The sequence below is a fragment of the Eretmochelys imbricata genome, chromosome 10 (assembly GCF_965152235.1).
Source record: "Eretmochelys imbricata isolate rEreImb1 chromosome 10, rEreImb1.hap1, whole genome shotgun sequence".
In the NCBI taxonomy this organism is placed as follows: domain Eukaryota; kingdom Metazoa; phylum Chordata; order Testudines; family Cheloniidae; genus Eretmochelys; species Eretmochelys imbricata.
The window spans coordinates 39,366,533-39,394,173 of record NC_135581.1 but is presented as its reverse complement, the minus strand read 5'-3'; the positions used below and the strand labels follow the sequence as shown (position 1 = coordinate 39,394,173).

Below are 27,641 nucleotides of genomic sequence, written 5' to 3'. Positions count from 1 at the left end.
TTACAGAGTTTTCATGTACCTTTATCAAAGTGACAGTCTGATTACTCAGAGCCATTTTAAGACTCAGTGTTTCTAACATTGTTTTTTTGTTTGTTTGTTTGTTTGTTTTGTGCACTTCACCCCTGCTGTTGCTTCAGAAGGGCACTGTCTTTTATTAATTTATTTACTTATTTATTTATTTACTACAACTCTCATCTGCTATTTTGTTACAAAAACAAACAAACAAAAAGAATCCAGAATTTTTTTTTTATTCTCCTGATTTTGACTGCCCTGCTGCAGTCACAACTTAAAAACATTTTAAATTTTGTAAAGCATTGAGATACCTTTTAAGGGTTAAATGCCAAATCCCAAAGCCAAACAACTAATTACCTGAGTCTAGCAAAAAGGTCTGTCAGTTTTGCAACTTTGAATTAAAGAGTCAAATGGATATTTAGTGGCATTATTTAAAACAAAAACAACCATCTGGTCCTTAGAACTTTACATATTTACACACACACAGACAGATACATACACATTTTCTTTCCCTTAACATCCCTTCCACACTGCTCTGTTTTTTTGTTTTTTTTTTCATCTTACATTCCCTTAATACATTTGAGGCAGTTAAGTTCCAATAGAACACCCTTACATCCTTTAGTGATTTTGATTACATTACCCAATAGTCAAACAATTTTGATCAGATTCTCTCTCTGCCTGCTGCCTGCAGCAGTCCCTTATAGACCATTTCTGTGGGAAAAGGGCCCATTTTCCCTCAGAATAGCTGTAAAGGCTTCTGGGGACAGAAGCGTAGTGCTGGTAGTAGTCACTCTACCTGACCCCCTTAGCCTAGACCATTTTTCCAGAAATTTACAGGAGTCCGGACTCTTCCTAAAATACATAAACTGAGCCGGCGTTCCTTTAGGGAACTGTCCCGACTTAGACGTCTGGTTACCCATACAGGAGGACTTTACACACCAATCACACAAGAAGGAAAGTTGGGTTTGTCAGAGCGATGCCCGGTGCAACACACAAAAGGAGCCCACAGGCTACTCCCTCAATCGCCCTTGCTTTCACACCAAGGGTTTTACCCAAGGCACGGTGCGGCTGCAATTGCGCAGATTTCACTCACTCAGATCGTGGGGACAGGAACCCTTTGGTCAGCCGATCCCCAGAGGGAGACGGTGCCCAGACTCAAACACACCACAGGGAGGAAGGATAGACACAGAGACAAGACAAGACATGCTCAAATAAATTGGTTAGTCTCTAAGGTGCCACAAGTACTCCTTTTCTTTTTAGAGACAAGACAGTCCTCAGTCCGGACAAAACACAGAAATAATTACCTGACCAGATTCCTGATGTCAGATCCCGGGATCCCTACCAGAACAGAGTGGGAACCAACAGGTTCGATGGCGTAGACTTCACTGTGGTCATGCACCCTTCCGTTCTGGTGGAGGACCGCTCGGGTCAAATGCCCAGGTGCCAGCCTGCCACAGCCATCCTAAGAACGGTCAGGAGTCACACGGCCCCAGTGAAGATGGTTGCCATCTCGGTGGAACCTCCAAATTGTCAAAGTCAGATTCAGGACTCACATCATTTGTCAGGCCACTCTGTTTATTAGCAAAGCACCTTGCTAATGCACCCAGATGTGAGCCCTTCTCTGAGGTTCAAGATAACTTATTTATACAGCTAAGCCAAAGCCAATTTAACATAAGAGACAAAAGAAAGCAGAAACTGACAAATATACATACATATCTTATTTGCATACTAACGTTTACCAATCTCCTAGCTCAGTAGGAGCTCTAAGTTAATTAGTTTGAGGACCCCTTGTCTCACACTCCCTAATGTTTCTCTTCCTGACAACTGTATTTCAACAAACCCTTCAAGTAGCATTTCTTTAATGAATTATAATTTCAATATAATTCATTCTTAATTCATTCTACTTTCACAAAAGTCTATATGGCTTTCCCATAAGGAATGCCCTGGGAGGACAGCATGTGTGGCAGGGTGGGAGTTGCAATATTGGGGCTGCTTTGGCACATGGGTCCCAGAATGGCTAATCCATCTGGCTGGGTGCTAATCACCCGCAGTGCATGATGCACACCGGCAAGGCTGGCGCCCCACTGAAGTGGAGAAATGAGACTTGTGCAATTTCCAGCTGATAGTCTCCCCTGTTTAAAAACAAGCAGGTCTCCTCAAGGCTCCGAGCCATGCACAGCTCTCCCGAAGGCCATCAGTACTGGCGCACAGACAGCTCTGTCATGGCTGTCTCTGCCCAAGGCCCCGAGCAATACAGTTGTGGCAGTTGCTGGAGGGGCTGACCCCCTTTCAAATCAGACGTGACTGCTTTCTCCTGTAAAGGCATCTGCTTGTATGTCTGGCACAACATGTTGTCTCCTCACCTTATTCCATCAGTGCCACAAACTGTTTAACTGGAGCAAATACAATGGCCTGCCAAGGTTATAGCTTCATAGATTTTAAAGTCATAGATTTTAAAGTGCAGTTTCCACGGTATGTATCTGATGAAGTGAGCTGTAGCTCACGAAAGCTCATGCTCAAATAAATTGGTTAGTCTCTAAGGTGCCACAAGTACTCCTTTTCTTTTTGCGAATACAGACTAACACGGCTGTTACTCTGAAAAAAGTCATTATGATAATCGACTCTGACTTCCTGCATAACACAGGCCACATAACCTCACCCAGTAATTTCTGCATCAAACCCATGACTTCAATTGGAGCTATAGCATCTCTTTTAGAAAGAGATCCAGTCTAGCTTTAAGGACTGCAGGCGATGGAGAATGCCCCACATGGTTAATCACCCTCACTGTTAAAAATGTGCACCCTAGTCTGAATTTGTCTCTCTTTAGCTTCCAACCATTGGATCTCATTACGTCTTTTCCTGCCAAGTTAATCTCTTCACCATGGAGGTAGACTGTGCTCAAGTCATCTGTTAACCTTCTCTTGGATAAACTAAATAGATTGAGCTTCTTGAGGCTCTCATTCTATAGCAGGGTTTCCAGACTTTGAATCTTTCTTGTAGCTCTCTTCTGAGCCCTTTCCAATTTTTCAACATCCTTTCTGAAGTGTGGACACCAGAACTGGACACAGTCTTCAGTAATGGGCTCACTAATGCAATACACAGAGGTAGTTCCAGCTTCATACTCCTACTTGATATGTCCCTGCATATACAGCCAAGAATCATGTTTGCCCTCTTAGCCACAACATTTCACTGAGAGCTCATGTTCAGTTGGCTGTCTACCATGCCCCCAAATGCTTTTCAGAGTCACAATGTTCCAGGATACAGTCACCCATCTTCTAAATGTGACCTTCAGTCTTTGTTTCTAAAAGTATGACTTTGTATTTGGCTGTGTTAAAACATATGGTGTTCAAATGAGCAGCCCTTACCAAGTGATGCAGATTAGTCTATAGAACTGACTGATCCCTGGCTGGAAGTTGAAGCTAAGACAAATTCAGACTGGAAATCAGGTGTAAATTTTTAACACTGAGGATAATTAACCACCAGAACAACTTATTAAGATTGAATGGGTTCTTTAAAGACATGCTCTAGTTCAGAAGGGATTACTTTGGGGCAGTTCTCTGGTCTGTCTTATACAGGAGGGCAGACTAGATAATCACAGTAGTCCCTTAGGGCCTTAGAATCTATGAACACCTGTGATTATTTACCACTCCACCCGTGTTTCTGTCACTTTGCCAGGGAATAAGAGAGAGGATTGAGATTCAGGAAGCTGCTTCTCAAGTTACATGGGCTCTGTCTCTCACTCTCTGAAGATGGACACCTCTGGGGCCTGATTCTTAATTGAGTTACTCTTGGTTTACACTGGGCGAGATCTTACCTCTCCCATTAGGAGAGAAGGATTTTGCTGCATGCCCTTTAGCACTGCCAGTATGTAGCTGATATCAGCCAGAGTTGATGTTAAGAATAGAAAGCTCGTGTGCTGTGGAACAAGGAAGTGCATGACAGTGGGATATACTGGCCATAGCTCAAACTTCATTGTCCAGTCATTTTAACTTACTCCAAGGGTTTTCCCATTTCTGGTGGCTCATGGTCAAGCAGCTGCCCCTCAACCATCATGAGAGCTCCAGAGGATATGGGGAGACAAAGGGCTCGAGGGACAAATCAGCGTTTGCCAGCCGTTCCTAGCACTGCAGCATCAGAGTGGCCACAGTCTTTCCTTCTACTTAAAGTAGAAAAGAGCTGTGGGAACCCTTAGCAGTTACTGCCCTTTTACTAGCAACTGCTGGGTGCAGTGTCAGAAGCCATCCAGTGTGCAGAGTACATATCACCCCATTGTTAGCTCCTGTTCTATTGGAATTCTGTTCAGAATAGTGTTGCCTCTGAGGCAGATGTTTGAAAGGATCTGAATTTGTTTTATTTCCTTGTTATTCCTGCTGCATTTTCTCCCACAACCTGTGTGCCCTGTGGCATGTCTGATGCCTCCCTGAAGGGTGGCAGAAGAGCCAAGAGATGTGCCTGAAAAGCTGCACTGAGCTGACACTAAATGTAGGTGTCTCGGGAGCAGTGTGCTGTTGCTTGACTTGTACTGCAGCAGCAGATTTAGCCTGTAGGCTGAGGCGCCTCTTGCTTAGGTCACAAGGTCAAACCACTCATCAGCCAGAAAGGCAGTCACCCAAGGGCTCCTTGAAGTCTGGGGTCATATTTTGTGTATGGGAGTGTGTTGGCTCCCAATAGGATGGATAAGAGACCTACTACGCAGCTGGCATGTTCATCAACAGATCAGGTACATTGTCCCTGGGCATGTATGGACACAGCATGGCAGGTGTGATCTGCCTGAATGCAGCTGACATGTTCATCAGCAGAAAGGTGACCAAGACTCAGACCATGTCAACGGAGTGTGGCAGCTCAGCAGGTATGGTCTACCTGTACGTAGCAGGGAGCCTTGACAGACCAGAAGTGTGCTGTACCTAGGCCCAGCTGGATCTCCGGGAGGCCCAGCAGCTATGTTCTGTATGTTTGGTAGCACTGTTAGATCTGGAATGCCAGGCAGCAATCAACCTCTCTGCTTCACTGCAGCCTGCAGCTGTGTGTGCTGTGGCAGTGGACTCCCTGAGCCTGTGCTCTCCCCAGCTCTAACCTTGGCCAGAGCACACGCTGCTCTTGGCTAATGCAGCTGGCTGTTGTTTTTGTTTCATCCATTCCTGAGATAGGGCTCTGGAGTGTGCCCTTGCCCCGAACTCCAAACCATGGCAACGTTATCATCTTCCTGTTTGTCTTCTGAGTGCTTCCATGCACAGCAGGCTGGGGGCCTTGCAGGGGGAGAGGTAGAGCTCTTCACTCAGTGGGACTCTTCTTAGAGAAACACAACAGGCCAAAGGCTGTTCTCGCCCATATGAAACACCAGTGGCTTAGCTGGAGTTATGCCAGCGGGAGCGAGATCTCTTCAGCTCCAGTCCCTCAGGAAAGCGTGCATTGATAAATCCAGTCTGTTTCCATGCCCTCATTTTGCCGTAATGATTCCCTGCTCCCTTTCCACTGGTTTATTCCTCTCTCAGGATCTTCACTGACTGTTAGTTGGATTGGTATGTAGGGAATTCATTCCTATAACATAGGGCAGGCAGATGGGGAGAGGAGGAGCAATGTGGTCTAGTAGGTAGAGCAATGGATTAGGAGTCAGGCTTTTTAGATGCTGTCCCTAGCTCTGCCATTGATCTTGGGCAAGCCATGGTTAATCCCTTGGTGCCTCAGTCTCTCCGCCTCTAAAATGGTGATAGTAATGTTCACACACACCCCTTTAGAAGTATTATTAATAAGTTTTAAGGTCAGAAGGGACCACTATGATCATCTCCTCTGACTTCCTGAATAGCATAGGCCAGGGAACCTACTCCAGTGAGTCCTGCACCAAACCCTGTAACTAGGACTGGGTGGAAAACAAGGATGTGTGAAAAATTTCAAGGTTTGCAAATTTTTTTTCATTTTGCATTGGAACAAAATGTAGATCTATGTGAAAGTAGCAGCCCTAGGATGTGCTGGGAGCAAATCCCTGCTCTGCATGAGGTAGAATAGGGACTTGACCCACATGCTGCTGACTGCCCTAGCCACTGGGATTGGCTGGTCTGGAATGACTCCGACCCTCATTTTTACCAGAAATTCCATCCTAGACCAGAGGCACCTTCCCGATGAAAATTTAATCCAAACTTTCTGCAAAAGGTCTGGTTTTGACTAATTGGTATTCTCTGACCAAAAATGTCTAGTCTAGTCGAAAAATTCACAGGTAGCTTAGCCAATAACCTGTGTTTGAGCTGAAGCACACTTCGCCTGGATTTAGAGGCTCCAAGTGGTGGGCAGTCCACCACATCCATCAGCATATTGTTCCAGTGCTTAGTGACTTTCAGTGCATCTTATTTCTCATCTGAATTTGTCCAGCTTCAGCTTCCGGCCATTGGATCACGTTATGCTTTTGGCTGCTAAATGAAAGAACCTATCAGAAACCTTCTCCCCATAAAATACTTAAAAGAGGGCCCCTAAGAGAGCTGGAGCATCCCTTAACATGGCCTATTTTGGCATGTGATCTTTTTGTCTGTGGGGAGGCAAATCATCTATAGGGTGTGTTGAATAGGGCGGTAAATCTCCTGGCTCATCAGAGCAGCCCAAGAAGGCTTGGGTAGGAGAGAGTGATATTGACCAACCAGGTATAACTGATGTGCTGTGTTCAGAACTCTGGATGTTGGATAGGAATTATCAGCTGATTTACAAAGTGCCATTTGGTCCTGTTTGCACTGTTGCTGGAGCGATGTTTGGTCCCATTTGCTGCCCTCTCCCCAGGTCTGCACAGATGGATCTAGGAAGGACTAGTGATGTTGTGGAGATAAGTGGAACACAGGAGGGAACACATGGTGTGCTGCTGCCCAATGCAGCTGGGTGGTAATTCTTGTTCCAAGGCCTCTTCAGTAACCTTCTAGGTGAGGAATTCTACCCTGAGAACATCACTGCTGCCATGATGAGAGCTTTAAGAATGAAAGAATTGACGTGTTTCCAGGGCTGGTTCCATCACTCAGTGGTTAATGTGGGACAGATGAGCTGAGGCCTGGCGTGCCAGAAATGTCTGCCAGAGGCCATATTGGGGAAGCACAGGGGCCCTTCTGAAAGGGGTGAAGATGGGTAGTGGGTAAATCTTGGAATGCAACTCCTATGTCAACTGCTCCTTGGTTAGTCCTGGTCAGTTAACAGACAGAGCAGTGATGCTTGTTTTGGGTGCAGAACACACCATGATGGGACCACTGTGACCTGCCAATGTAGGGATGGGAAGGGAGGAGGATATGGACAGGGGCATGTGGTGGACACCCAGGATGGGAAGGGAGGATACACTTGGGGGAAGGTGGTAGTTACCTGGGATGGCAAAGGAGGAGGATGCAGATGGGGGAAGGTGGCAGCCACCTGAAATGGGAAGGGAGGAGTATGTGAATGGGGGCAGATGGGGGCCAGTGCTTGAGGGATGGTGTGAAATGAGAAGATCTTATGAAGTAGAGATGGGAAGAAAACTGCTTGACTCTGGGCTCTGCTAATGAGATACGGAGCCTGTTGCCTCGGGGTCACTCTCTCAACTACGGTTGGCTGTCTGGTGGCCCTGAGTGAAATGGGTTTGATGCCCTCAGTCCAGGGCCTAGTGCAGGGGTGGGCAAACTTTTTGACCCGAGGGCCACACTGGGGTGCGAAACTGTATGGAGGGCCAGGTAGGAAAGGCTGTGCCTCCCCAAACAGCCTGGCCCCGCCCCCTATCTGCCCCCTCCCACTTCCCACCCCCCTCAAAAACCTCCATCCATCCAACCCCCCCCCCACTCCTTGTCCCCTGACAGCCCCCTCCCAGGACCCCTGCCCTTAACCGCCCCCCCAGACTCCACCCCCTATCTAACCCCCACTGCTCCCCATCCCCTGACTGCCCCTGCCAGGACCTCTGCCCTATCTAACTGCCTCCTGTTCCCCATCCCCTGACCACCCCCTCCCGGGACTTCCCACCCCTAACCATCCCCCCCAGGACCCCACCCCCTATCCAACCGCCCCCTGCTCCCTGACTGCCCCCCAGGACCTCCTGCCGCTTATCCAACCCCCTGGCCCCAGACCCCTTAGCATGCTGCTGAGAGTGCTGCCCGCGCGGCGGCGTGGCTGCGTAGGAGGGGGTACAGCAGGAGAGGGTCCAGGGGCTAGCCTCTTGGGCCAGGAGCTCAGGGGCTGGGCAGGATGGTCCCGCGGGCCAGATGTGGCCCACGGGCCATAGTTTGCCCACCTCTGGCCTAGTAGATAGGTGCTACATCACAAGCCTGTTGTTATAGCTGATGCTAGCTGGCGTTCTGGTTGGCAGCCTCTGCAGAGAGACCAGGGACAGCCTAGGTCATGAGGCGTGATCTCCCCTCTCAGCCCTAGAGGTCGTCCCTCAAGGTCAGCATGGAGGCACACATGTGGCGCTGGGGAAGTTTGTCACTTTGTTGGGCAAAGAAATAGGATTCAGGTCCCTGGAGTTGTCAGTCTAGCCCCCCTCATCCACCTCCACCCCCACCTCCAGCACTAGATGGACACAATGCTTAAAACAAGGGAAGAAAAATTGACCCTGCTGAGCTGCTGAAACCAAACAAGAATGGACCAGAAGTTTCACCCCAAACTTTCCCATTCCACCTGTGATCAGAAACCCGACCGCTGAGATAGCACAAGACAATGTTTCCATGGTCTTTCCAGCCCCAACAGAGGCAGGAGGTGATGTAAACCTACTGTGACAGTGGCTTGAGATTTCCAAGAATCTCAGATAAGCAGGGGACAGTGTGGTCTAGTTGTTAAGGCAGATGACTAAGACTCAAGAGATTTGGGCTGTAGTCTTAACTCTGCCACTAATGTAGTGACCTTTGGTGAGTCATTTCCTCTCCCTTCTTCCCCATCTGTAACATGAGGTCAGTAATATTTACCCACGTTCCTAAAGTGCTTTGAGATCTATGGATGAAGAGTGCTATATAAGTTCAGTACATTATGGTGCATGCCTGAACACCTGAAAACTATGGCGATTGTGTCCTATAAATATTGGGTGGGAAACTTTCCGCAGCTCATCCATGTCTTTTGCAGTTCACCCATCCCCACCCAGGCTCTTGCTCAGTCTGGTCCCCCGTGGCAGGAGCCTTTGGCCAGCACCTTTGGTCATTGAGGTGGGTGGGTGGAAGGAAGAAGAAGGGACCTGGCTAAGCATATGTCTCTAAGTTGAGGTTGTGCAAGCTGTAACAGGTAACAGTGCAAGCTGTAACAAGCTGTAACTCCTGTGGCCAACAGGAGCTGGATAATTACTGTGTGGCCATGAAGAAGATGGCAGACGATATCCTGTCTCTGCGCAGGCGTGTTGCCAGCCTGGAGGCAGAGAACAGCACCCTGCACCGCAATCTGAGCATGCACGAGGAAGTGGGCCGCACATTGCTGAACGACGTGGACGTGGATGTCATGACCAAGGCGGAGATAGTCGACAGGATAGGTGAAGTACGCACTTCCCACCCCCACCTCTGCATGGCCCAGTAGAGAGCGAAGGAAGGAGGAGGCCGCCATGAGGAAGAGTGAGGAGTGTCTCTGACTGTGGTATTACAGGGAGTGGGAAAGTGAAAGGTTAATAGCCTTGGCTAGAGGCAGGCACAGTGTCAGTGACCCCCAGTCCCTGTTATTCCTGTCCCTGCCCTCTCCTCTGGGACTCTCTCTCTTGGCAGATGCTCCTCAGTCCTCACCATCCAGTTTAATTTGTATTTGAATTTGCGGATCTAACAATCTGATTGGGGGCTGTTGGCCTTGGTGAATAGACCTGCCCCATAGCTGTGTCCCCTATTCCCTGGGAGTCCTGGAAGCTGCTTGTATCCCTCAGACATGCCCCCGTGCCACTGACCAGGCTGTGTGGTCTCTTGCAGTGGCCCTCAAGCGCAAACTGGCTGCTGGGACAGTGGAGATGAGCAGGATGAAGGACCGGGTGCAACAGCTGCAGAATGAGCTGATCCGGGTAACTGTGCCGATGGCTTTGGCCTGCTTGGTCATTATTCCATAGAGGGACCCGTGAGTGTACACAGCTCCTGTCCGGAGGGCCTCATGGTCTAATTCAAACAGATATGATGCCCAGGGCACAAGCACAAGGATCTGGGCTGTCCCTAGTGCGGGGAGCTCTGAAGAAGGCTGCATGCAAGAAGGGAGTTTGACAGAGGAGACAGGGCTCAGCACGTGGGACATCAGAGGTTGCTCCCCAGCCCCAGCCTGCGGAGCAAGAGGCCAGGCTAAGGGTGAAAGTCGGCTGTGCTGCACAGCCAACACCCTCTGCCTTTCTCCTGCTATCCCATGCTGGGGGTCTTCCCCTCCAGAGGAGAAAGGAGGCCACCACTCTTTAGAGCTGCACGCTAGGAGCAGCGCGTTCCTGATTACAGGTGGAAATTAACACAGACTCAGAGAGGGCAGCCTGGTGCCCGGGAGGCCCTCACTGGGGGCAAGCAGCTTGGAGCTGTGGGAGCCATCTGGAGAAGCAAATATTCCAAGACCCCTGGACAGTCTCACTAAGCTCCTGGAGACTGGGGCTGTAGTTTGAATTCTCTGCTGATTACCCTCCTCTCCTAGCCCTGCAGCCACCCTGATTGACCAAGGGAGGAGAGTGGAGTAACATGGAGTAACAGGTGAACTCCAGTAGCTTTGGCAGCTCAATTCGAGTCACGCCCTGCCATGGTTCCACAGCCTGATCAGCGACTATTAGGAACCAGAGAGAACCACAGGTCTGCCTGTGTCCATCCACCTCCGTAAAGAATCCCCTGTGCATTCTGATTCCCTCCCCGAGGGATCTGATGGTTTCCCTCCCTTCTCGCCCACCAGAAGAACGACCGGGAGAAGGATCTGGTGAAGCTGCAACGAGCCCATCAGCAGCAGCAGATGGTGCTGAGGAAGTACCAGGAGAAAATCACCAAGATGAAAGCCCTGGAAGACACTGTGCAGCAGCAGGAGAGGGTGAGCAGAGCACAGGTGCATGGGAGGGTGAGGAGAGGGCACCCAGCTGGGTGTCCCACAGTGCTTTGCCCCTCTTCCATGCTGGGGCAACATGCCCTGTGCTCATAGTGCACTCCCTACAGGGAGACCTTGCAACAAGCCACAGCAAAGCAAACCCATCAGGTCATGTTTGTTAGCATCACCCAGGCCCACAGGATCGGGGCCCCATAGTCTCACTAGCAGGGCGGGATCTTCCTGCCTCCATCTGCTCCCTCTTTGTCACCCATTTCCTGGTGGCAGGGCATAGGTGCACATTGTGTTACACAGAAGGTATTGGATGGATCGCTACAACCAACTGCACCATAATGAGCCAACATTCTGCATTAAGTGCTTGGCTTTTCAGGCTCTTGTGTTGGAACCTGGCATGGAAATAGGCGCTGCAACTGCAGGGCATCTGCTTAGCACTGTGAACTCTCTCATGCACCAGAGAATGGGATCTTGAAGTCCTGTGGGTCACCCAGCCCAGAACTTTGGGATGCAAATGCTTTCACTGAGTCTCTGGTATGGAGCGTGGTGACAGTAATTAATGCTAGCTCTGCAGATCAGCCACTCAGCTTTTCAAAGCCTACAGTCTGGACAGCCTTGGGAATCCTGGGATCTGAGTAGCAGCGATCCCCCATATCCCCAGACTGCAGATTTGCTCTAGAAGTGCATTCCTGCCTAGACTAACAGTCCCTTTGCCCAATCCCTGTAGGTCCTCGTCTCTTAGGGTTGTCTGCACTGCACACTAAGACCAGATCTGTGGAACCAGGCTTGCAGACTTGGTGTTTCAAGCTCACGCTTGAGCATACACACTGCATTGTAAATCTGGCTTTACAACTGCTGGTCTCGCAGCCATGCTAACACATCCATACTGCACTACACAGACCCTCTGACCTGGATCTGCAGCTTGAGCTGCATTCACAGCTGCAAAATGACAGGGTTTGAGCCCGAGTCATAGCAGGACTCAGGCTCTGATCCACACCCCAGCAGGGTCCTAAGACCTGAGTCCTGTGACTCCTGAGTGCTTGGTGACCTGAGTCAGACTGAATTGTGTATGGACAGAAGTAGAGCTTTGGCTAAAAGCTGAGGCCAGGTCTACACTACAAACATACATTGGTATAACTATGTCACTCTGGGGTGTGAAAAATCCACACCCCTGAGTGATCCGGTTAGACCGACCTAACTCCTGGCATAGAGAGCACACTATGTCAACAGGAGAGTTTTTCCCACCCACATAACTACCACCTCTTGGGGAAATGGATTAACTACGCTGATAGGAGACGCTCTCCCGTCAGCATAGCAGCGTCTCCTCTGTGCCGCTGTCACATTTTAAATGTAGACCTGCCCATGTGCAGTGTGGACACACCCTTAAAGGACATGAGGTTCATTGTCTGTGACCCATACACAGTCCCCTCCAGCTGGGGAGCAGTGCAGCAAACTGAGCATGAGGGAAGGCCAGCAACAGCATTGCAGAGCTAGGCCTTGTCCAGACTAGGGTTGTGGCGTTAGCATGTGTGACTCACATGTTTTAAAAGTCTAGTGCTGCTAAGGCCACACCACCTTTAACATGCCAACCTCTGGGCTTCACCTCAGCTTGTGTAGCATGAGTTAAGGGCAATGTACCCTCTGCAGACTAGATGTTTAGACCCTGTTAGTGATCATGTGCTAACAACATGCCCCAAATCTAGTCTAGCCAAGGCCCCAGCTCTGCAGCACCCTGCTGCTGTAAGGGTTATGTGGGCCTTCAGGGGCCATGATGGGAGCTCCCCTCTCCACTGAATTTCTGCCTTCCAAAGGTGATTGAGAAGATGGAGCGCATGCTGGAGGAGAAGGTGTCAGAGGCCGCTAGGACCTGTGAGCAACCGTTGGGTAAATGCCCCCCTCTCTTTTTGTGTGAGAGCCAGGGGCTGGGCTGGGCTCTGTTTTATCTGGGAGCCGGGTAGCTCCTGAGTAATGCAGGAGGGGAGGGAGTGGCCCAAGTTACAGCACAACTGGCCACATGAGAGGCAGGTGGGAGAAGCTCATAGGGACCCAGCAGAGAGGCTCATCATTCAGGGCCATACCCTGCCCCCTCCCTTACTCATGTTGGGCAGCACCAACCAATGGGGCTACTTGTGGAGTAAGTTGCTACTCCATGTGATGTCTGGCCCTGTGGAAGGGAAAAGCAGAGCCCCCAGTCAAGGAAGCCTAAAGCCCCCAGGTTCTGATTCCAGTATGGTAGGCTGGCAGGGGCAAAGGGGAGGTGAAATGACCTGCCCTCTCCCTGGAAGGGGGTGGGTAGTGAAATTGCTGGAGGGTATGGAGCCGAGCAGAGGTCTGAGTGGCTTCTCTGCTCTTCTCCCCCAGCTGATAGCTCCTCCAAGGAGTTCTACTCCACCCTGCTAGCCGAGAACATGAGACTGCGGGAGGAGCTGGGCAGAGCCCGCTACCGCTCTTCTCCCATCATCCTGCAGCAGCAAGCCTTGCCGGTGAGATGGGTCGCCTTGGGGCCATGCCATGGGGAGGGTCCCCTGTTAGCCAGTGGGAGTGATTCACTTCATGTGCAGGATATTGTGGCTGGCCGTTCAGTTGCTTTATCAGTGTGACGGGTTCCCCCCGGCGTGCCATCTGGAACTGAGGTACCATTGAACCCCCCTGACCCACCAGCCTGGGCTCCCTCTCACACTGTACTGCTGTGAGAAGCTGCAAAGCCCTCCAACCTGCACTTTCACCAGCATTCATACACCAGTGTTCCATCTAATTTTTCCCACACACGTGCGGAATGAATTTTGTTATATGCGCCAATACGAAGGCTCTGGCTGGGGGTGCGGGCTCTGGGGTGGGTCCAGGGATGAGAAGTTTGGGGTGCGGGGAAGGTTCACCTCTCCACACCGTGGCAGCTCCAGGGCTGGTCCTGCCTCTCTCCCGGCCATGGCAGGTCTGGGCTGGGGCTGGGTTGGGGGCAGGGAAGGGGGGGCCTCTTCCCCAGCTTTGGCAGATCTGGGGCTGGGCTCTGTTGAGGTTGGGGGAGGGGCACCACAGCAGCCCTGAATGCTTGTGTGGCACTTAGTAGGCTGCTGCGCAGCCGCACAGCTCAGAGGAAACTTAGGTAGGGACACACCCAGCTGCAGTTATACGCAGGCTCTCTAACCGCCGGCTTCCCAGTACCATCCTGCCCTGGTCAAATCTGGCCAGTATATGGGTTTAATACCCAGTCCACCTCTCCCTCAATGTGAAGAGAACAATGGACACTTGTAGTAACCAAGCAAAGATTTTCCCCAAGCACTCCAGTCAAAGCTCACTGCTTTGGATTAAAACATAAAACAAGTTTATTAACTACAAAAAATAGATTTTAAGTGATTATAAGGGATAGCAAACAGATCAAAGCAGATTACCTAGCAAATAAACAAAAAATGCAAACTAAACTTAATATACTAAATAGATTGGCTATGAATAACAGATTCTGACCCTAATTGATGGTACGAGCAGGCTACAGATTCTTAAGGCACAAGCTGCATTAGCTTTACAACTTGGGTTTCTCAGGACTTCATACACTGGCTAGAAATCCCTTTCGCCTGGGTCCAGCACTTTCCTCCAGTTCAGTCTTTGTTCCTTAGCTGTTTCCAGGAGTCTTCTTGTGTGGGAAGTGATGAACCCTACCCTGATGATGTCACTCCCTGCCTTATACAGCTTTTGCTTTGTTCCAAAGCTTGGTTCCCAGACCAATCTGTGGAAAAATACTGACATCCCAAGATGGAATCCAGCATCATGTGGCCTGGTCACATGTCCTTGTAGAGTCATAGCAGCCATCACTCACAGGTTGTCTGTGGAGTTCTCAGGAAGGCTCACCAGGTGGGAGATAAGCTTCTCCTAAAGCCTATTGTTCTCCCTAATGGCTCTTTGCCCTGACTAGGCCCTTCCCAACCAGCTATCTAGACTGAACGTATCTTGTGTAGTGGGCGTTACCCAGGTGTAACTACATTTGAAATACAGATACATAGATAATATTCATAACTTTAGATACAAAAATGATACATGCATACAAATAGGATAATCATATTCAGCAAATCAAAACTTTTCCAATGACATCTCACGTGACTTATCTTGTACAAACTGCATCATAATTATGTCATAATCCTATCATAATATCACTCTGAAGAATATGGGGTGCAGTGTCATAATCAGGTTGTAAATGCTTTGGGACAGGGACTGTTTCTGCTGACAAGTTTGTACAGCACCTGGCACAATAGGGCCTTGACCTTTGATTGGAGCCTCTAGCCACTACTGCAATGCAATATTATATTGTATTTAAAGAGCTGCCTTCATCACAGCCTCCACAGATCCAAGGTCTGTTCAGCACCTCTCTCACTGTCTTTTTGCCCCCCAACCCCAACCTCCTCCCCACCCCCCTCATCAGCACTCCCATTATCTGAATTCCATGGAATGGTGGGGGGAAAGGGGTCACTGGCAGCCTGTGTCATGATGGGAAGGGGATGGAGGGCTAGAGTCTCTAAATCTCACTTGCTGGCTGTATTACCTGTTTGCAGGACATGTTCTCCACCAACTCAGAGAAACTGTCTTTGCTGGCCAAGGTGGAGAAGGCGCAAGGTCGCATTCGTGTCCTGGAAAGCCAGGTAATTGTCATGCCCTTTCTCATGGTCATCCCCCCAGTACACACATCCCATCCCCAATCTCCACCCATTGCATGGTCCTGTGGCATGAATGAGAATGAACTCTGATAACCTGACTCACCCCTTGGTGTGCCCCCTGGATCTGGTGTTTCCTTCGAGGTATCTATATACATGATCACAGGTGGATTAGGGGCTAGATGCAGACAAAGCATTGTCTCATCTCTGCTCCTTTCCCAGAGGAGGGTAGGACTTGTTATGGTTTATTGGCTGGTGAAGAGCTGACTCTTGCAATTGGCCTGGAAGGTGATCAGTTGCTGGTCAGTTGTAACTCTTGTGGACGGGAGTTCCACAGTCAAGCACTGGCTGCTGAAAAGATCAATCTCAAACTAGTCTTCCCCTTGAGTCTCATCATCGCTCGAGAGAACAACGTGGAAGGAGAGGCATCAATTTCTGACATAGCCTAGGCCCAGCCCATGGAGAGCTCAGAAAAGCAGACTCAAGGCCTTAAAGCAGATGTGTCCAAAAGCTCCTTTGCCCACCAGCCTCCCTGGCATTGAGCATTTTCACAGGCTTTCCCACAAATAAGCCCCTGAAGGAGGCTGCAGCATGAGTCTAACAGGTCCCCAAATCAGCACTAGTGAGGGGAAATGGACCTCAAAGGAACACCTTGGGTGTGGCCTCAAAGACCCAGTTGCCCAGGTGCCATGTTTCATATTCTCCAAGCTTCCCCTAATTCCAGCAGTGCTTTGCTGTGTATGGCTGGGTATAGGTTATGGGAGGCAGCCAGCTGGGGAATGTGTGGCTTGGATGGGGAAGCCACAGGTGAGCAGTCTGAGCTGCACAAGTCAATTTCCCATGTGTCCGTGAGCAGAGTGGTGGTGCCATGCACCACCACTGCCTTCAAGAGCAAACCCAGGGTGCCTTGGCAAGCAGGGCAGCACTACCATAGTGCTCTGAGTATCTGTTCTCTCCCTCGCAGCTGGAGGAGTCTGCAAGGAAATGGGGGCGGGAGAAGCAGGATCTCAGCACCCGGCTCCTGGAGCAAGAGCATGGCTTTGGGCGCTCATCCAGCACCATCCTGCATGATTTCTCACTGGTCAGTAACATGCCTGCTATGCCTGCCAAGCCACAAGCTGGGCTCACCCAGCCACAGTCTGACTCCTCTCATACTCAGCTGTTCACCCTCCTGCCATGGCCACTGTCCATGTGGCTGGTGTAAGAGCTGCGTTACTGGTCTCTAAAATTGTCCATCTAGTTTTTCTTAGCCAAAGATTGATGGCCAGGATAGGGGACTGTGTAAGGGCTCAGCACTCTTTCTAGGGCACAGAAGCTGCTCAAGGGACCTCCCCTCCCCACAAGAATATCCAGGCTGAAAGTCTCTGTGGTTTGTGCTAGTATAATGTCGACAGACCCCGGTCGTCGGCAGGCGGGATTGAACCAGGAACCTCTGGAGCCTCTTCCACATGAGCTAAAAGCCAGCTGGCTCTTAGTGAAGGCTGTAGAGCAGACTCATTTTATCTGTCTCTCTAAGTGGTCTTGGTGCCACTAGATGGAACAGAACACCACACGCAGGAGGTGTGTGGGTTACACTACCTCAGTATCACACCCCCTCCACACACTCCCAGGAGGAGAGGGGAGGAAGAGGAGAACCAGGCAGAGCAAGCAGAGGTGGAAGAAGAGCAGGAAAGAGAGTGGATCCTCATAGCCAGCCAGTCCTCTGCTGTGGGAAGGACTGTTGGGTTGACTCCACCCATCTGCACCACAGAGGCAGATCATTGGTCTAAATTTTGGTGCCTGAACAGCTGGTCACAATGAATTTCTTAGTCACCCGTGTCCCGGCAGTGTGCAGGGTTGGGACGGGGCTACCCTCTGTTCCCTGACCCACCCATGTGCTCTCTGGACTGCAGCAGTCTCTTCGCCCCCTCCCCCGCCCCTACACACACACACACACACCCTTAGGCTCCATCACAACTGGTTGGCCAGGGCCCTCTTTACCTAAGCCCTTTGACTTCTCCTCATATCACAGGGGGGGCTGTTGTCAGACTTGTGACTTCCCAATCTTGTAGGGTGGCTGCATTTGTTGATTGGGGTAAGACTGAGTAGAACCTACCCCTGCCCATTCAGCTGGGTGGACAGTCATCCACCATGGCCTGCTCTAGACCACAGGCATGGGGTTTTCAGCATGGCAGGTGGGCGAACATATTACTGAACGGCCTACAGGGTCCAGCGCAGAATCTCCTTGTTAAAGCTTTGGGAGGAGAGAGTGGTAGAGCACCAGTCACAGAAGCTGGTAGCGTCAGGGCTAGCACACAGAGCACACCCTGGGAACCACGAGATTGGGGCACTGGACACAAAGGACTCTGCCAGCACAGAGGAATGTAAGGGCTGAAAGGAAGTGGGAGACAGATGAATTAAGCTTCCAGGAATATCCCCTGATGTTCATTCTCTTCTCCCACACAGAAGACTTCACCAGACCACACAACACATATCAAGAGGCACCAAATGCTCGATCCTCTGCCCTAACACCTTCTGCAAGATGGACTTATTGGCAGTGCTGGGGAAAGACTGTGAATGTTCTGTCTGGTCTCCCCTCCTTTTCCCACCCCCCACCAAAACCAGACCTCTCCTAGGGGTCTACTGGAGATCTTTATTAAATGCTTGATGCTCAACCCCCAAGTGCTGTTACTGCAGACTGGATGGCCATGGAAAATACCTGTGCCAGGCAGCGCTCAGGGATATGCTTGGCCAAGTGATAGGATCCGGTCTGTGAAGCCCAGATCAAAGCTTGGAGAAGCGCCAGCTATGGGTGCTATCACAGGGCACTGGGGTTTGGGGACTTTGAATCTGGTCCAAAACACCAGCACATAAATCCCTGCCCCAACAGGTAAGCCCCCCCCCACCAACCCTATCTCCTCCCCATCTTAAATGACCATCTGTACGTTTCTCTCCCCAAGGCGGTTCAGCTTGGCTTTCAGCATGTTTTCAGCAGCTGATTTTTGCTGGTCCCTTGTATGATCACTTCTGTAGTGTTCTAAGCACAGTTAGATGGCAGCTGGTGTTGAGCTTATTGTATCTTCCCTTCCCCGCCTTCTCCCTCCTTGGCTGTGATGATGGAATGCTTCCCACTGTATAGCACATCAGCTATGCCTGAATGATCAATCTGGATCAGTTTCAGCCTCCAAGCGTGTGATGTTCATGGAGGTTGACATTCTCTTTACCTGTGGTCCACTTCTTTTATGCTTTGCTGGCCTGTGCAGCCTATGCCCCCTAGGGAGTCCTGAGTAGAGAAGCAAAACATCACGGGCCAAATTCATCCCTGGGGTAGCCCCATTGACTTCAGCAGAGTTTCACCAGGGATGATTCTGACCCCTGGAATGGCCCACCAGGCTAGACTTAGCCCTGCAAGGTGAGGTGCTCGGCTAGTATGAGTGATGGGAGCAGCAGCAGCACATGGCCATGAGGGCCCTTTGCCCTGGCTGCCATTCCTCATGTCTGCAAGAACTCGTTTGAAGCTACTGGGCTCCAGATCCTTGCAGCCAGGGCCACTTGTGCAGTGGCAGAAGCTGCTCGTTCTTGTCACTAGCGCCGTTCCGCTGGCAGCAGGTGTTAGCCCCCAGTCAGTGTGTGCTATGCCTCCCGATCTGCAGAGGGAATGGGGCTGGGCCAGCTCTTAGCTTGCACTGTAGAGACTCGGGCTGTTGGCTGTTAGGTCCCTGGTTCAGTCCCCAGTATTGGCCAAGAGGGCAGCCCCCATACCTAACCCCCCTTTGGGTGTGGCAGGTTTAGTAGACAGGTGACAGTCGGGGCTGCACCCATACCAGCTCTGAGCACCGCACGCAGGTTAGCAGGTGCTGCCTGAGCCGTGCTCACCACTGGGGCTGACTTGCTAAGTGTACCTGATACGGAAAAGGCCTCACAGGTGTTGCCCCCAGTACAAGGGGTGTTGATTTGCAGAGCCCATGGAATGGCAGCATTTCAAAGGGAAGTGGCCATGTCCCATGGCAGCAAAGGGGTGCCATCTGCCTTGTTGCTTTAAGGGGTGGCAACTTCAAATGAGAACACGGCCCTCTAAAGACATCTGGTCTCGTTTGCCCCTTTTTCAGTAGCCCTTCCCTTTGCCACCCCTGTGATGCGATCCCAGCCTGTTGGGGGTGGAGCATCTCAGCTGTAGCCTGGAGGCAGGAAAGGAGGTGGGGGATTTTAAAACTGAACAAATGAACAGGGCCCCCAGTGGTCTGCCAGGTGCAGGGGGCAGAGCAGGAGCATATAGCCAAGGCAGAACATGGCACAGGGGTTGGCCACATCACCAGCCAGGAAGGCAGCTTTGGAACACGTATCCTGGAACCTTCAGATCTGACTGGTCAAGGCCTGCTGCCTGGAGATGTGATGAGGAGCAGGACGTTGGCGTGGCCAGGTGCCTGTTTTGCATGTCAAATCAGGGCACTGAATTGGGCACATCTGAATTGGGCATGCCAATGGGTACTTCCTATGGGGACTGGGAGCCCTCAACATTCCAGCAACTCAACCACGGATCTCTCCAGAGTGCAATTCCAGTGCCTGTCAGTAACCGCACCTTCCCCATCCTCCTCCTGTAATACACTGGACGGGAACAGAAATGGACTTTCTGGTTCCCACCTTTTCTTAAAACATTTATTGTTTGCCCTTGAGTAGTTCTTGGAACATCATCACCCAGCTGAACGTCACCAGATATTGTTGTGTTCACATGCTAATTTCTTAAATATCTTCCTTGAGTCCACTACAGAGTTGCACTGGAAAAAAAATCACCAGCAATGACAATGTGATCCCAATAAATGGAAAGCAGAAAGCAGTGGTTGACAATTTTTAACACAATGGTACCAATCTAGTGGTAGTTTCAGGAACAGGTCCAGTGGTTCTTTCACACCTTGGTACAAACCTGTACTACAATGCATTGTCACTAACGGGTCTTTGCAGCGGGCATTATAGTGATCATGGCTTCCATAAAGCTAACCACAATGATAGCTCAGTGGTGAGCCTTGGTGGGAGCACCTGCCCTTGAAGACATATACAACCTCTCAACCCCCTAGGAATGCAAATACAAGGTGAGAGTCACTTGCAATGCTGGTGCAAGCAGGTACAATTCCATTGAAGTTAGGGGGAACTCCAGAAGTGTAACTGAGATCAAAATATGGCTCCTATTCCCATCTCCAAAATGCAGTGACCTCTGAAGTAGATGTCAGCTGCTCCTTAACAACACACAGCAATACTACACACAGTAGCTTCAGGCTTAAGTTTAGGCCTGGCAGTGAGGCACACCACCTTCCAATTAAAACTGCAAGAGGAAATGTAAGGTAGCAGACTCTAATGGCCATGACATTCTCTTACTGCTGGCCTCATGTTACAGTTGGCTGGATTGCTGTGAGAGTGATGGGAAAATCAGCAATTTTGTGGTAAGGTATCATTTTTGTGGGTGTCATTTCTCACAGAGTTGGCATGTCTTGCTGTGACGCAGCAGGGAGCGGGGAGTGTTGACCTGGGAATGTGGCAGGGGAGTTTCACTGGGGATGGGAGAGCTGAGAGCCTGTAACCTGAGCCAGGAGGGGGAGGGGGAGGTAACACCTCCTCCTCCTGGGAAACTGGACAAAGGCTGCAGGAGAGAGCCTGCTGGGGGGGTTTTGGTTTCAGTTTGGTGCTGGGTGATGGAACGCAGGGAACCCCAGGGCTGGGGTCTAAGCTCCCTGCCCCCCAGAAGGACTTGACTGAGAGGTCCTGGTTGTACCCACAAGCTCTGTTTTAGACTGTGTTCCTATTGTCCAATAAACCTTCCATTTTACTGGCTGGCTGAGAGTCACAGTGAATCCCAGGAAGAGGGGTGCAGGCCCCAGAATCCTGCACACTCCGTGACAACTGGTGGTAGTGGCGGGATGTACTGCACCCCATGAACAGCACTTCCTGCAGTAAGTGACTGGGGAACAATAAAACGAAGGGGGATTGACGGGGACCAGGCGTGTTGAAGATTCAGAGAGAGACGGTTTCAGGGGGCGGTTAACCCCTGGGAGTATGTGACCAAAGAGAAGGACTTTTGCAGTAACAGGGTCCCCTGGGGGATTGCAGCGAGCGGTCCCAGGGGCGGAGGAGTCTACAGCTCGACCCTGGCAAAGAGGTGGTGACCTCAAGAAGGACTGGCACACTAGGGGTTCTTCCTAGAAACCATGGAAAGCTGCACAGGCCTGCGAGTGGCCAGCAGGGAGATATATGCTAAACGTCTTAAGAGTGCTGTGCAGGCAGAGGGGGCTGCACATTGGGAGGTCCACCAAGGAACAACTGATCGCCCAGTTAGAGGAGAAGGATCGCTTGGATGACCCGATCCCTGTCCCTGAGGGAAGTTGCCCGGTGGACGCAGCATGGGCCCTGGGGCCTGACCAGGCTGGGAGGGATCAGACTGCTGACGAGGACATCCTGACACCCTTCCTACCTATGCCTAGGGGAGGGGTTGGGGGAAGCCCAGTGAGTACCGAGGGCACCCTGACCCCGGCAGCCAGCAGGGGATCCTCCCGGCGGAGCGCCCCATCCCTGGAGCGGAGGTGGCTGGAATGGGAGAGGGAGATGAAAACGAGGGAGCTGGAGGATCATGAAAAGCAGCGTCAGCATGAGCAGGAGGAGAAGGAGAGGCAATGTCAGCATCAGCAGGAGGAGAGCTGCGGTGAGTGAGGGGGGACCCAAGACTGCAAGGAGCTTTGATAAGTGCTTCCTGGCCCAGCGTAAGGCCGGGGAGGACATAGATAGCTTCCTGACGGCTTTTGAGAATGCCTGCTAGATGCACAGGATTGACCCTGCAGACAGGCTCCAGTTTCTCACCCCTTACTGGACCCCAAAGTTGTGGAGGTGTTCAGCCGAATGACAGGGGCGGAGGCAGGGGACTACGAACTGTTCAAAAAGGCCCTGCTCCGTGAGTTTGGGCTGACCCCCGAGATGTATCGGAAAAGGTTCCGGAGTCAGCGTAAAACGCCTAAGGTCACATACCTACAACTGGTCAACCGAATGCAGGGATATGCCCGCAAGTGGACAGCTGGGGCCCAAGCTAAAGAGGACCTGCTTGACCTAATTGTACTGGAGCAACTGTATGAACAGTGCCCTTCCGACCTGAGGCTATGGTTGGTGGACAAAAAGCGAGAGAACCCACAGCATACAGGGCAGCTGGCTGACGAGTTTGTGAACAGTCGGTCGGGGGTAGCAGGGAGGAGTCCCAAAAGAACAGGCCGCCCACGATGCAGAGAGAGAGTCAGCATGGGACCTCCCAGAGGGGAAGTATGGAGAACCCCCTCCCAAGGGGAACGCCTGGCTTCAGGACCATCCGACCCGCTCGAGGGGACCAACGTGACAGGAGCTGCTATCACTGTGGCCAGAGAGGCCATGTACGGACCCAGTGCCCCAGGCTCAGGGACAGACTGAGCAGACCCAACTTACCCAGGGTTAACTGGGTAGGGACCCAGCTGGACGAGGGGCAGACGGCCCAGGCAAGGGGGGCTGCCAGCTTACACCTGCTCAGGAGGGAAGAGTACCCCAGGCCAGCTCCTCCAGAGAGCTGGATGCTCTGGACTCAGGGTTCTCGGTTTACAGGGTGGGCGTGGGGCTGTCCCTCCAGAGAGAGTGCCTTGTTCCCCTGGAGGTGGATGGGAGGAAGGTCAATGGATACTGGGATATGGCCGTGGAGGTGATGCTGGCCTGGCCCGAGGTGGCGGCCCCAGATCGGGTGGTGCCCAACACCTACCTGACCCTGATGAGGGTGGGCGGGACCCCATTCAAGGTGCCTGTGGCAAGGGTACACCTGAAATGGGGGGGCCAAGGAGGGCCCCAAGGATGTGGGGGGTGCACCACCATTTGCCTACTGAGGTTTTGATGGGGGGGACCTAGAGGACTGGCCAAGCAACCCCCAGACTGCCCTGGTTGTGACCCGTAGCCAGAGCCAGCAAGGGGCATTGCACCCCGACCTTGGGGAGGGTACCACACCGGAGGCACAGGACCTTACCCTGGTGGGGAGGGAGCGCCGAGGGGTACGGCTCAGAGAGGCTGTGGCCTCAGACCCGGCTAATGAGAGGGAACCGGTCCCCATCCCTTCCCCAGCCACTGAGTTCCAAGCCGAGTTGCAGAAAGGTCCCTCCTTGTGGAAGCTCAGGGACCTGTCTGACCCCAGTGTGGTACGGACCATGAGGAGAGATTGCCAGGAGAGGTTCCTTTGGGAGAAGGGGTTCCTGTACTGAGAATGGGCTCCCCCAGGGGAAGTGGAGTCCTGTGGGATCAGGAGGCAGCTGGTGGTCCCCCAGAAGTATCACCACAAGCTACTGTACCTGGCCCATGACATCCCCCTCTCAGGGCACCAGGGAATCTGGCGCACCCAGCAGAGGTTGCTACAGAACTTTTACTGGCCTGGGGTCTTTACCACTGTCCGGCAGTATTGCCGATCCTGTGACCTCTGTCAAAGGGTGGGGAAGGCCCAGGACAAGGGGAAAGCAGCTTTGAAACCTTTGCCCATCATAGAGAAACCTTTCCAGAAGGTGGCCATGGACATAGTGGGACCTCTCAGCAAGACAACCCGGTCGGGGAAAAAATACATCCTGGTGGTAGTTGATTTTGCCACCCGCTATCCCAAGGCAGTGCCCTTAGCTTCCATTGAAGCGGACAGCGTGGCAGATGCGCTCCTGACCATTTTCAGCCGAGTGGGGTTCCCCAAGGAAGCCTTGACAGACCAAGGATCCAACTTCATGTCAGCCCTGCTCCGGTGCTTGTGGGAGAAATGTGAGGTCCGGCACAACTGGGCCTCAGCTTATCACCCCCCAGTCCAGTGGGCTGGTGAAGAGGTTCAGTGGGATGCTAAAGATGATGCTGAAAACCTTTATGAACCAGCACCCACAGGATTGGGACAGGTACTTACCTCACCTGCTGTTCACGTACAGGGAGGTACCCCAGGAGTCTACCGGATTTTCGCCTTTTGAACTGTTATATGGAAGGAGGGTAAGGGGTCCCTTGGACCTGATGAGAGATGAGTGGAAGGGGAAGGCCACTCCCAATGGAGAGTCAGTGGTGGAGTATGTCCTGATCTTCCAAGAGAGACTTGCTGAACTCATGGGCCTGGCCAGGGAGAATCTGGCCAGAGCCCAGAAGAAGCAGAAGGTCTGGTATGACTGCACGGCACGGGCCCATGCCTACGCCAGCGGGGATCAGGTGATGGTTCTCATCCCTGTGAGAAAGAACAAACTACAGGCCGCCTGGGAGGGCCCTTTCAAGGTTGTCAAGCAGCTAAATGGGGTAAACTATGTGGTGGAGCTGTCTAACCGGGCGCACCACCACTGGGTGTACCATGTGGATATGATGAAGCCATATTATGCCAGGGGGAATGTGGTGTTGGCCGTGTGTGGACATTGGGAGGAGCAGGGAGATGACCCTTTAGGAGATCTATTCCCTGGGACCAGAGCTGGTTCACCCCTGGAAACAATTCCCCTCTCGGATCAGCTAACCACTGCCCAGCAAGCTGAGGTCAGAGGAGTGCTGCATCTGTACCGACAGCTGTTTTCCAACCAGCCTTGACTCACCAATCTGACTGTCCACCAGGTGCAGACAGGATCGCACCCGCCGATAAGATGCTCCCCCTTCCGAGTCACAGGGAAAACTGCTCAGGACCTGGAAAGAGAGGTCAGGGACATGCTAGCTTTGGGGGTGATCCAGCCATCTGTCAGCCCTTAGGCCACGTCGGTGGTGCTGGTCCCCAAAAAGGATGGGTCTATCCAGTTCTGTGTGGACTATCGGAAGCTCAGTGCCATCACTGTATCTGATGCCTACCCCATGCCCAGGCCTGATGAGCTCCTAGACAAACTGGGAGGAGCTCGATACCTTACCACCATGGACCTTACAAAGGGCAACTGGCAAGTGCCGCTGGATGCAGATGCCCGGCTGAAATCAGCCTTTATCAACCCTCTGGGGCTCTATGAGTTCCTGACCCTGCCTTTTGGCCTCAAGGGAGTGCCGGCCACCTTATTGAAGGGGATGGAGAGTTTTGCCATGGCGTATATTGATGACATCTGTGTCTTTAGCCAGACCTGGGAGGACCATGTGTCCCAGGTTAGACAAGTGCTGGACCGACTTCAGGAGGCTGGGCTGACCATAAAAGCTGAGAAGTGCAAGGTGGGGATGGCTGAAGTATCTTATCTGGGCCATCGGGTGGGGAGCGGCCACCTAAAGCCAGAACCAGCTAAGGTGGAGGTGATCAGAGACTGGCCCGCTCCCCACACCAAAAAGCAGGTCCAAGCCTTTATTGGGTTGGCAGGATACTATCGAAGGTTTGTGCCCCGCTTTAGCGCCATAGCCACCCCCACCACCGAGCTATGCAAGAAGGGGAAGCCAGACAAGCTGGTCTGGACTGAGCAGTGCCAGGAGGCTTTCCGGGCGCTGAAGGAGGCTCTGGTCAGTGGCCCAGTTCTGGCAACCCCAGACTTTGACAAGCCCTTTATGGTGTTCACCGACGCCTCAGACACGGGACTGGGGGCGGTGTTAATGCAGGAGGATGAAAAGGGGGAGAGACACCCCATCGGGTACCTGAGCAAGAAGTTGCTACCCCGGGAGCAACACTATGCAGCCATCGAGAAGGAATGCCTGGCCATGGTGTGGGCCCTCAAGAAACTAGAGCCATATCTCTTTGGGCGACACTTCACCGTGTACACCGACCACTCTCCTCTGACCTGGCTGCTCCAGATGAAAGGAGCCAACGCCAAATTCCTGAGGTGGAGCCTGCTCCTGCAGGATTATGACATGGACGTGGTCCATGTGAAGGGAAGTGCCAACATGATAGCATATGCGTTGTCCCGGAGAGGGGGCCCTGAACTTCCCCAGGTCACTGGTCAGAGTGATCGCGCTCAGTTCAGTCTCGAAGGGGGGAGAGATGTGATGCAGCAGGGAGCAGGGAGTGTTGACCTGGGAATGTGGCAGGGGAGTTTCACTGGGGATGGGAGAGCTGAGAGCCTGTAACCTGAGCCGGGGGGGAGGGGGAGGTAACACCTCTGCCCGGGAAACAGGACAAAGGCTGCAGGAGAGAGCCTGCTGGGGGGGGTTTGGTTTCAGTTTGGTGCTGGAACGCAGGGAACCCCAGGGCTGGGGTCTAAGCTCCCTGCCCCCCAGAAGGACTTGACTGAGAGGTCCTGGTTGTACCCACAAGCTCTGTTTTAGACTGTGTTCCTATTGTCCAATAAACCTTCCATTTTACTGGCTGGCTGAGAGTCACAGTGAATCCCAGGAAGAGGGGTGCAGGCCTCGGAATCCCGCACACTCCGTGACACTTGCATTTCGGATTCAGAAATCCCAAAGAAAGACAAAGCAAAGCTCATCCAAAATCACCACATTGCTCATCCAGAATTACCACATTTTGCCTGGTCTCTGCTTGACTCAGGCTCTGGGCACTGGGCCCTCTAAGCTGTGCACGTGTGCGCGCACAGATCCTAAACCCCGCGCACACGACGAAACACCGCACGCACAAAAATTTGCACAGAAGAAATGTTTTGTGCACACAGCCTATCAAAAATTAGCGGGAACATTGGGTCTGGACGGTGTCCATCAGAAACCAGAAAACAGCCTGCATTTGCATGTCACTAACCCAGAAGTGGGCAAAGTATGGCCCGCGGGCCTCATCTGCTACTCCCTGGCCCCTCCCCTGCTGTCCCTCCTCCCCCGCAGCCACGCCACTGCGCGGGCAGCACTCTGGGTGGCGGGGATGCGCACTCATGCAGGGCAGCGCGGCAGCATGTCAGGCTCTGGCGCGGCTCCGAGACATGCTGCTCTGAGCTGCATGAGAAGGGGGCCGAGGCCAGGGGGTTGGATAAGGGGCAGGAGGTCCTGGGGGGCAGTCAGGGAGCAGGGGGCAGTTGGATGGGGGTGAGGTTCTGGGAGGGGGTGGTCAGGGGATGGGGAACAGGGGCGGTTGGATAGGGCAGAGGTTCTGGGGGGGGCAGTCAGGGGACGGGGAGCGGGGGGGGGTTAGATAGGGGGTGAAGTCCTGCGGGGCGGTTAGGGGCAGGGGTCCTGGGAGGGGGCGGTCAG

At 52.2% G+C, this 27,641-nt stretch overlaps 1 protein-coding gene across 8 annotated transcripts in view; it reads left to right on the top strand.

Moving 5' to 3' along the window:
* Positions 1 to 18,247, top strand: part of CCDC33 (coiled-coil domain containing 33) — a 35,404-nt gene extending 17,157 nt beyond the window's left edge. For 4 of the 8 annotated variants that reach the window (XM_077827713.1, XM_077827712.1, XM_077827715.1 and 1 more), the window contains 8 exons: positions 9,259 to 9,454; positions 9,876 to 9,964; positions 10,816 to 10,947; positions 12,765 to 12,837; positions 13,315 to 13,436; positions 15,495 to 15,581; positions 16,558 to 16,674; positions 18,039 to 18,247. In XM_077827713.1, coding sequence (XP_077683839.1) covers positions 9,259 to 9,454; positions 9,876 to 9,964; positions 10,816 to 10,947; positions 12,765 to 12,837; positions 13,315 to 13,436; positions 15,495 to 15,581; positions 16,558 to 16,674; positions 18,039 to 18,101 — 879 coding nt within the window. In that variant the 3' untranslated portion in view covers positions 18,102 to 18,247. The remainder of the gene's footprint in view (positions 1 to 9,258; positions 9,455 to 9,875; positions 9,965 to 10,815; positions 10,948 to 12,764; positions 12,838 to 13,314; positions 13,437 to 15,494; positions 15,582 to 16,557; positions 16,675 to 18,038) is intronic. The other 4 variants (XM_077827718.1, XM_077827720.1, XM_077827717.1 and 1 more) reach the window with 2 other exon arrangements.
* Positions 18,248 to 27,641: the final 9,394 nt, after the last annotated feature.